General features: G+C 34.6%; 1 protein-coding gene across 1 annotated transcript; it reads right to left on the bottom strand.

The window, feature by feature from the left end:
• Positions 1 to 3,124: 3,124 nt before the first annotated feature.
• Positions 3,125 to 10,558, bottom strand: LOC106170645 (phytanoyl-CoA dioxygenase, peroxisomal-like). The gene is made up of 8 exons (XM_013550617.2): positions 10,432 to 10,558; positions 8,108 to 8,271; positions 7,524 to 7,692; positions 7,211 to 7,292; positions 6,354 to 6,535; positions 5,804 to 5,953; positions 5,443 to 5,577; positions 3,125 to 5,016 (listed from the first exon to the last, which is right to left on the bottom strand). Exons 1-8 carry the CDS (start codon positions 10,522 to 10,524, stop codon positions 4,963 to 4,965), a joined length of 1,029 nt encoding a protein of 342 aa, XP_013406071.2. The 5' UTR covers positions 10,525 to 10,558; the 3' UTR covers positions 3,125 to 4,962.
• Between the last annotated feature and the right edge of the window lie 368 nt (positions 10,559 to 10,926).

The following is a 10,926-nucleotide window of genomic DNA, read 5'->3' as shown; positions in this document are numbered from 1 at the left end:
TTTACGGTGTCCGGTGACATGATTGTAGGTTTAGCTTTTTAATCGGTAAGTCAGCATGAAAAGCTCTTACTGAGGTTCCGCCATAGATCTACAGGATTGGTAGTTCGGTGGAAACCGTAGTCCGTTTTCTATTACTTTCTACATGTAACACTCGTCGCAGATATTGACCTCCATACAGGTAATAACCCTTACCTATACTAGCCACATGAGACCTCAGACTTCCCAGGACTGTCATATCCCCCCCTCCAAAATAATAATAATAATAATAATAATAATAAAATAAAAATAAAATAAAATAAAATGAAAAATTAATTAATTAATAAAACAATGCCACATATTAATCACACGCCATTAAGTTCATGTACATGCCTTACGCATGCCTCACAGAATGCAAAGAAAATACAACCTTGAAAGACGCGCAAAAGCTACTGCGACATATAGGCTACCACGAGCGTAGGCGGTAGGTTCGTTTCCTACGTAGCAGAATACACTGGCCTGCAGGTATGGTTTAGGTGCGAAATTTTGCCCGTATTTTCCAGGCTGTTGCGGATGACTGTTACAACACATTAATACATATTGGAACCTTTAACTTCTTCCCTGAACTAGTGGGCGTTTTTCATTGATTGTTTTGCACTTAGCTATAGATAATTCTACCTCCGGTAGTCAACACTTTTTTTGTTTCAAAGGAATTGATGATTATTTTTCAATTTGCGCGATTCACAGCTGTCATGTTGTATACTGACGGTAAATTACTCATTTAGTATTTTCCTAATTGATTTCATCACACACGCGCGCACCCGAGCACGCACGCAAACACGCACGCACGCACGCCTCTAGTGTCACCTCCAAACCATAACAAATTTAAAATCAATTTTCTTGTGACAGGTTGCAAGCGCTAAATGATGACCCAAAGTAGTCTAATGATAATACCTCAACGGACGGGCAAACACACACAGAGAGAGAGAATTACGTTGAATGCCATTTCAACGTACATCGATCGAAATATGGTCGCACGTGCTCTCTTGCAAAAGCACTCTTAGAGTTCGAAGGAGGTGACCAGCTTTGAATGAAAGTCACCAGGTGAATTCTCTCCTCGGAAGGTGGCGAGTAAACAAATACACCTGTGACAATCTAACTTCAAAGATCCCCACTTAAGCTGTCCGAATAATATGCATTAAACACGAGGTAAATTTTGCAAACATGCCCTTTCATTAGATGATAGTAAGCAAATAAACACGTTTTACTGTAAGTGCTGTAAGTGCAGGCAGTCATTTTAATTGATATTTGAAACAGCTCGCACACTAAATATTGATACTAATGATTTTACCATAATTTTGTTGAACTGAATCACTGAGAAAGAGAGAGAGAGAGAGAGAGAGAGAGGTCGCACAGCATGCTTACTATCTAGAGGCAGCGCGGCAGACCGTTTCAAATGTATGGGACGGCCAGTACAACTTCCAGATTCAGATAAACACTCCACCATAAATGAACTATGAATCATGAGTTAGAAGATTTATTTGTGCTTCTACTGTTTACTAATTGTGTTAGATTAATAAACGTAAATAAAATTGCCAACACGTAGTTTCCCGTGCTAATGGTCTTAAGTGATGAATGCAGGTTTGATGTATCTGGCCATAGTTAATTAAATAAACGTGTCAATAATTTGTCAGTAATAATTTCGGCCTGACATTAAACGCAACAAAAGACAAAAGCAATTAAAATATCCCGTGCGGAAAAAATAGAAATAGGAATGGGAGTACGGCAAAAGAGGAAAAGGAAAGCCAAAGACGAGATCCACAGACAATATAAGAGAGAATATGAATGGCAGAAGAATGACTGAGATATACAGAAAGACACAGGATATTAGGCGTTTGGGGGCCAAAGCGGTTTACTCTGAGCCTCCTGTTATTTGATTGATTGATTGTCAATAATTTGACATTTACCTTCTATAAGGCCAAGATAATTATTCTCAAACAAGGAAAAACTAGACTTCTACAGTGGAATATACACGGACATAAAAGATGTCCAGAGAAATTCTTTGGTGATAGACAAGATTAATGCTAAATTAATATTTTTATAGATTTCCAGGTCGCTTCGGGTGAGGCATTTCAGACTGGATTGTGTTAGAGGAGACAAGGGGTTGCAAAACACAATATAATATGCGGGAAATTCTGGAAAATTACCAGTAATGTACAAATGACGTAGGCTTTGAAACTTTTCACCAAGCAAAGCATCCCTACGAAAGGAATTATGTCAAAGTTTCTAATTTTCATGTTAACAATCTTAATATACATTTTAAGGAAAATTTGGGAAAAAATGGCTTTATCAGAGACAAGGTTATGAAATCAAAGACTGATATACATAGAAATTCCATTTGTTAATTTAAAAAACAGTTTGTAAACCAGACCATGGGTGGAATGGTACCACTTCAAGTGAAGAAGGAAGCAATGTTTCAAATATCTCAAAATTCTGGGTTAAGAATTCAAAATTGAATAGGTAAACTGAATATTTTTCGGCAAGCACGTTTTGGTAGCATTTATAAACGTTTTAGTGATGATTATAACTCACTTTGAACCATGAAACATCCATGAAACAGCTACGCTTCGCTTTTGTAACAATGAAGAGCGTCATCATCTTGATGATGCTTTACAGTATGACAACAGTACAGTAAAAATGGTTGTTGGGTGAATCTTTTTATGTTCCAAAGCAAGTGACGGGAGGCAATCGTTAGAAGAAGGGACGCCTTTACGGGTTATAATAATAATAATAATAATAATAATAATAATAATAATAACCTGAGTTTAAGGCACATGTAAGTACAACATATATTATTGAAATCAGTTTTGTTTTAACAGGAAACAAACCCTTTATTATCGTTCTCGGGAAAATCAAGTGGAAATCGCTCAAACCCAGACCAACATGCAGTATAATAGAAACGCACTTTATGGCGACTTTTATCACGGGACCGTTTCCCTAGTGAAGAAAGATGCGCTTTTTTTGCCGTAGAGAGGACGTGCTTTTTGTCACAAAAGTATATTATTACCATGTAAATTTGGTCTTTAAAGTATTGTTTCAAAATAAATTGAATAAAATTAAAGTCAACAAATAAAACAAAGAACATAAATTGATTTTTTTTCTTCGTTTAATTTTATAAAATTCATCACAAACACTGTTTGATTAACAACTTCAAATTTCATTTCCCTGCAAATTAAAATGCTGTACTTTAAACACGTTCAATTCTGCTCTGCCACTGGGACATGCTAGTCTAATACAAGTCAGTATTTATAATCACTTAAATATGAAAATAAATTACTAATTAGAATTAGTTCTATAAGTTCACCATAACAATTTGCTGTAAGAATCATTGAGCAACAAAATCATAACAATTTCATCGCTTCAAAATTTGGCACTGGTATAAAGGAAATTTCTTTTTTTATTTGCAAGTTATTTGTATTACATTAAGTAATGATAACCTGTAAAACATTCCTTATAATGTTCAATTACAACACTTGCACATTCAGCAATTCAAGTTTTAAAATGTCTTTATCTAAGATTGTCTGATGATGAATACTGAGGAAAAATAGTTATAGTTAATGGGTGGCAGGTACACATAGGTTCACTGATGCTCCTTTCATAGACTTAAACTATTCCTTTCAAAAATGAAAAAAAAAACTTCAAAAGAAAAGTGAAAAGTGGCGTCAAACAATGTTTCAAAATTAACATGAACTAGCCAAAATTTTTCTTTTTATAAATTGTTTCTGGTGATCACTCTACTTGAAACCTTCTAAGGTGATAAATTCATCACAATTCCCACTTAATAAGGTTCTATCTTAATAATTAAACTCTGTAACAGTTGAAATGTTATCATACCAATGTTATAGTATTCTAATTGATCTTCCTATATCTGCACTTTCCCTCTTTTGTAAAATTACACCTTAAACAATATTACCCAAATGTCTGTTATTAACATTCACATATGTCATACACAGGCTTAATTTCACCATACATATGGCTTTAAATGGAGACAAATAATTCCCAAAATCTCTGTCATGAAAATTTGTTTCACTTTGAGCTAATTCTGATGCATTTTTTATTTTGGTAAAAAGTTGTGGAGAAAAATATCTCAAACCTAAAAATCCCACTTTAACCCAACAACCATGTGCAGATAAAGTTTTACCGTAAAAGTGAAAAGAAATTTTTAATCAGATATTAAGTTGTGTGGTCAAAGTGCAAAAATAACATACTCTATTCGTGCAGTAAAATTATTTTAAAAAATCGCGAAGTTTTTACATCAAAATTCAACACAAAGCCTCTCTTTCATGTTGACTGAATAGAATAATTATTATAGATCACATACATCCTTAAGTTGATACTCGTGCTTCAGATTAAATAATGTCAAAAACATCTGTAAACTAATAGCTTGTGATTAGTAGAAGCATTTCTTGCAATTCACCCCAATGTCTCACACAACAGTGCTTCTGGGGACAGAGGTATATGCAAACAAATAATAATAAATAAATTACTGTAAAAAATTATCCCTGCGTACTACATAATACAGTAAAATATCCTCAATTACCATTTTATCTTTGCCTCATTTTGCTCCTGAAAACTTTTTTCACTTTGTGCCCCTCTCTTCTTTACAAAATCATGGTCCCACCATGCCTTTCAATCAGCCGGCGTCCAATCTATCTAGACACATTTATCTTTTGACTGATGCATGTCAAACAACTTGTATTTTTTTTCTAAATGATTATCTCAAATTTGTCTCAAAGATTAAAACAAATCTTTTGCTGAAAACTGTCCTTAAAATATCACATAATTAGTAGATTTATTTTTGTATCCACATGGCATCCTCCTTCTGGTCATGTTCTATAAACTCAATGCTCACTGGTTATCTCATTGCTCATCTTTTGTGAAATCAAAGTACATTGGTCATCTCACTGGTCATCTTCAGCCTTGACTTTATAACTTACTTTGCACCCCCTTGACCAATCTGGCCTTCAGTGACCATATGTCCTACAATGAAAATACTCACATTATAATAAAACACGTTATCATTCTGAATAGTTACATTGCATTAGATATTTAAATTCCAAGAAATGGCTAGAATTACTCCTGTAAGGTGTATTAGAATTTAGTGTGTGTGTGTGTGTGTGTGTGTGTGTGTGTGTGTGTGTGTGTGTGTGTATTCAATGTTTTACGCTTGAATAACTCGGAATCCAATCATGTTACTAGATATTATTTATATTCAGGTGGCACCTCAAGGTTAAACCAAGGTTGTCCAAAATTATCATCTGTAATTCCCTACAAAATTTCATGGCGTCCAAGCCATCATATTTCAGAAACATTTATAAGCCATCCAGCTGTCTTTGAAAAAATTGGCCGTCTATATGGCTGGACAGTACGCTGGGAAAATCGTTGTTTCTGACAGAATGCACTTACAGAAAACGTGACCTGCACGTCCTTTCCAAGTCTCCTCTCTGCAATCTTCTGGACCTCGTTAGCCAGCCCTGACTGACTGGTGCCTGTCACATCGATATACTCACAGTCAGAAGACGCATAGTGGCAGGAGATGGACTGGAAAGAATGGATATAAAACACAGTTAATAAAACACAAACACCAAATGAGTCAGTGACTTTGATAAAAAAAAATCTATTTATGTCAGATTCAACATAAAAACTCACATTTCTAAACCCTTAATACAAACAGGTCTATTTATGTTAGATTCAACTTAAAAACTCACATTTCTAAATCCTTAACACAAACAGGTCTATTGACAACAGATTCAACAAAAAAACTCACTTTCCTAAACCCTTTCGTCCTGTTCATTCCTGACCCATGGATAAGAAGCGGGTGGAAGAAAACAGTATCTCCTGGCGCCATCTCCAGGTGAACTCTGGGGTGATCTGGAGAATAGTCCTGAATACCGTGATACATCTTGTTTACACCACCCTAGAGAGGAAAAATGTGAAAAAAAATTTTTTTTTTTTGAATACTGATTCACAGGGCCGTTGTCTTTGATAATAATTTGATAATAATATTCACAAATGTGTATGTACAAATACATACCTACATGTGCCATGGCATACAAAATACATGTACGTACATTAAAGAATTCAAACATCACATTTTTTTTTCAGTATGAACAAAAACAGACTAAGATTAAAGAAGAAGAAGCTGAAGAAAAAATCAGGCCCAGAATGATATCAGATAAACACAGGGACATTCTCTTCACCAAGTGAGAAGCTCCCCATGTGCCGTGGCTTTTATATATAAACCCAAAGCAGGGTCCTAAAAATAATACACAGAATGACAAATAGATGGTGCCACACACGACAGATCTGACAAGTACCTCCCACTTGGGATAATCATGCACCAGCAGCTCCCCCTTGTGGGTCCCAGGCAGCACCACCAGGCAGCCATTTTGGCGGTTGACAGGCTCCATGGCGGTCCACGAGCAGACAATCCTGTCGGCGGGACGGAAAGGGAAGTAGTGAAGGTCTTGATGCATTGGGTGTCTGGAGGATTTGGTGCCTTGAAGAATTTTAGATATCACATTATAATTACTCGGTTCATAATATGACAACGCATGCACACACCTGCACATACAAAAATAAAACTAAAAAATATACATCAAAGACAAGACACAGCCATATGTTTATGTTTTCACTTGAAAGTTATTTAAATACAATGCAAATCAATGTACGTAAATATGGCAGGTTATTTATTTTTTTGTGGGGGGGGGGGATAAAAATGGTATTTTTTTTTACTCAAATATATGTTTTTACCAGTTACATATAAAACAATGACATAATAACATGGCTGGATAGGTATGTAATATTAAATAAACATAATTTACATACGCAATCTCTGAATATGACTTAATCTTATGCTGGTTTATCAGAAACTTGTTATGTCATATTGTTTGCCTTATCAGTTGGCAAAAATTTATAAATCTGTAAACAATCAAATCATCAGTTTGTCTGATCAGTTTAAAGATCAAATACCACTGATTTGAAATTCTGATCTAGACACTTGTACTAGTATGCAACATTTGATGACTGTTGCAAAATTCATAATTTAGAAAAAAAAAAAAAAAAAAAAAAAACAAATACACAAGGAATACATAAAGAACAATATAAAATTTCAATTTTTTGAAAATAAAATACACATATCAAGTCTGGAAATTATAAGCACACTTTCTTTCACCTGGGTCTGGAGGTTTGTTGATCAGCATAGTATGCATGGCCATTATGTTTGGTCCAAGGAATGCTTCAGCATACATTGTTACCTGAAAATGTAAGGATTTTTTTTTTAAATCCCACATGAATATATTTCTGTTGTTATTATTAAGAGGGAACAGATACACCTTCAAAGTTTTTGACAATTCTTCAACTTGGTATCTGCTAAATGTTGCAACTTTTTTTTATAATTTCTAAATCTGATTCAATTTAAGTAGGAGTAGTCAGTAAATAAGCAAAAATAACAAAAATTCACCATTTATTTAACATGTGTAAACTACCTCGGGAAGAGAACAATAACTAAACAAGACAGGGTCCTCTTGAAAGTCCTGTAGTTTTGTGATAGCTTGCTCCCCAGGTACAAACTCGGAACTTGCAATGGCCACATCCCTCATGATGGTAATATTGGGCACAATTACTTTCTTCTCACATATTTCTTGGAATCTTACTCTATAAAAACAAATAAGTATTAGAGCCATCTTTATTTCTTATTATACTATAAAATAGAGATAAGGCTATGATGCTAATGAAATAACAAATATGTATAACATTATAAATTAGAATAGTATAAATTGACATTTAATTTTCAAAGTCAATTAGCATAATTTCAACAATGGTTGACTAAAAATGTCTTTAGTTAGTCAAAATGTTGCAATTTTATGTAAATGCATAAACTGGCAAGTGACCCTTATTAAATACAGTATGTATATATTTGAAAATATCTAAAAGTCCTCTTTAAAGTTTCATCTATTGTACCTCTGAAGTATGCAATAATAATAATAATAATAATAATAATAATAATAATAATAATAATAATAATAATAATAATAATAGATTTTAAAAATCTTTGGAATCTATAGCTCACCTGTACTTCTCTAGCTTGTCTTTACTGACTAATTTAGGGATAACAAGAAAGCCATTGTCTTCATAGAATTTCCTTTGAGCATCTGTTAATACTGAGTTTGGCAAGGTGTATCTGTAGTCCCCAACAGATGATTGTGAATAGAGCCCAGACGTAGGATGTAATACCTGGAAATCAAGAGGGCATAAATATAGGCATTAAAGCCCGCTTCATTGAAGAAACGAGATGTTATATTTGAATATTTCCATATAAATAGTTAAAGATGTTTTCGTTTATGATAGATCCATATATTTTGATTTACCTGTTGACCATTTTGTCTGTTAACAACTGAATTACCTGTTCAGGTGAAGGTGTACCTCATTTTTTAAATTTTATTTTATGGGGGTGGTGGTGCTAAGAATATGCATGATGTACAAGGTATAAAAATCTATTTTGTTATTCTTGTATAAAAAAATTTGAAAACGCAAATAAGACTCAAGATACCTCCTGTTTGAAACTGAAAACGTGAACAACTAACATTTTTTTATCTCTTGACTTAATTGTGGCTCTAAAGTAAACCTGTGAGAATAGGTATATCAGAAAAATTTTCAAACTGATCAGAAAATTAAAATACTTAGATCATCTGAAAGGTAATGCAAAAACCGGATGAAATCATTTGGAATTTTTTAAATATTCCTACAAGCAACAAAGATATTGAAGTTTTTTAACTGCAAAAATCCACCAAAAGTGTCCACACTTCTCAGCTCAAAACCTGTGCCCACTGACCAGCAGTGATCACTCAGGCGCAGCAGAGCACCCTGTGTGTCTTTGTGTGCTCAGCCTATTGTCTGGCTCACATAGCCTGTGACTAATCAGGGCAGAGCTATTTCCCTGTGGTAATTTTCACATCATGTAATATTGCGGATTAAATTAACTATACTTCGCAACCTTCAAATTTCATGATTTTTCTACATAATATAGCAAATTTCATAAACTTTGCTGGATATAAATTTCAAAAAGATGATACCAGCACTTACCTGAAATTTTTTAGCATTTTGTAGAGGCAAAACTTAAAACAAGCAGAACCGAAACTTGTCAAAGACTGCAACATGGGAAAATCATGTGACCGGATTTTACTCTTTGATTTACAACTTATTTAGTTAATGGCTTGTATTAGTTTTTTTACGCAGCGCTAAAAGAGAGATTTAAAAAAGGGGTTCAATAGGCGAACTGTCAGCAGGCCGACTTCAGTTTAACACTTCACTGCCCGTGGACAGTTACGACTGTAGCGCCCCTAGCGGATTGTGATCTACCTATGTGAGAAAGCACGTACATAAACGAACAGCTGTAGAAATGGAAATCCCAAATTTTAAAGGAGTTAGACAGTAAGAAGAACGATAAAAGACGGAAGTCTGAAAAGACAAGAAGTTCTACGTGACACAATAATTTATATGTCACGTATTACCGTATGTCACTCGTCAGACAAAATTTTAATACAAAACTCGACTTGTTTAGGTAGATCACAATCCGCTAGGGGCGCTACAGTCGTAACTGTCCACGGGCAGTGAAGTGTTAAACTGAAGTCGGCCTGCTGACAGTTCGCCCATGGAACCCCTTTTTTAAATCTCTCTTTTAGCGCTGCGTAAAAAAACTAATACAAGCCATTAACTAAATAAGTTGTAAATCAAAGAGTAAAATCCGGTCACATGATTTTCCCATGTTGCAGTCTTTGACAAGTTTCGGTTCTGCTTGTTTTAAGTTTTGCCTCTACAAAATGCTAAAAAATTTCAGGTAAGTGCTGGTATCATCTTTTTGAAATTTATATCCAGCAAAGTTTATGAAATTTGCTATATTATGTAGAAAAATCATGAAATTTGAAGGTTGCGAAGTACAGTTAATTTAATCCGCAATATTACATGATGTGAAAATTACCACAGGGAAATAGCTCTGCCCTGATTAGTCACAGGCTATGTGAGCCAGACAATAGGCTGAGCACACAAAGACACACAGGGTGCTCTGCTGCGCCTGAGTGATCACTGCTGGTCAGTGGGCACAGGTTTTGAGCTGAGAAGTGTGGACACTTTTGGTGGATTTTTGCAGTTAAAAAACTTCAATATCTTTGTTGCTTGTAGGAATATTTAAAAAATTCCAAATGATTTCATCCGGTTTTTGCATTACCTTTCAGATGATATAAGTATTTTAATTTTCTGATCAGTTTGAAAATTTTTCTGATATACCTAACTTGTTTCGTTCTTGAGCAAAGCTGGCTGCAGATATTGAAAAACTTTGACGATATACATGGTAGATCTAAATACAATCTACGTAGCTATTCCAACCTGCCTACTTACTGGGTTTGCTTCAGCTGGGTGCAAATTCCTCCGCACGCTCTTCAACTTGTCAGTGGCCATATCTGCGCTCACATCTCCTTCCAAAGTTTGCATTATACGGGCACTTTGCGGTAGCAGACTTTCCGATCTCATTTGATAAAAGAGTGGGATCATAATTTAATATTTTTGTCTTTTTTAATTGTTTTGACAGAAAAGTTCACTAAATGACCCAAATAAAAAGATGTAAAATTATGCTATTTTTCATATAATACCGTGTTTATATTGAGTTTTACTGTCATTTTGACAGTAAAATTACACAGCCGAAATGAAATCCCGCATCCGGGCTCGCCATCTGCAGTAGCATCGAATAGCAACCAGGGAAATTGGAGGTTTGTGCAAATATTTTAGATTTTATTGTGCATTTTATAACACATATTTACTACTTTGAATCGATTGCATTAGCGTTTGATCTTCACGAGGAGCATAAACGTCAATTCAGTTAAACCATTTTTTCAT

This window comes from Lingula anatina, chromosome 6 (genome assembly GCF_051362555.1).
Source record: "Lingula anatina isolate TDL-2025a chromosome 6, LinAna3.0, whole genome shotgun sequence".
Taxonomy (NCBI): Eukaryota; Metazoa; Brachiopoda; class Lingulata; order Lingulida; family Lingulidae; genus Lingula; species Lingula anatina.
Note: the sequence above shows the minus strand (reverse complement) of the source record. Positions and strands in the feature narration are given on the sequence as shown.

Bases quoted from the DNA above. Each gene is read 5' to 3' on its own strand.
- LOC106170645 (XM_013550617.2), bottom strand. From the start codon at position 10,524: ATGCAAACTTTGGAAGGAGATGTGAGCGCAGATATGGCCACTGACAAG. The intron at 8,272-10,431 runs GTAAGTAGGCAG...CTTGATTTCCAG, and splicing joins ACCCAGCTGAAGCAAACCCA to GTATTACATCCTACGTCTGG. The intron at 7,693-8,107 runs GTGAGCTATAGA...TTGTTTTTATAG, and splicing joins GACAAGCTAGAGAAGTACAG to AGTAAGATTCCAAGAAATAT.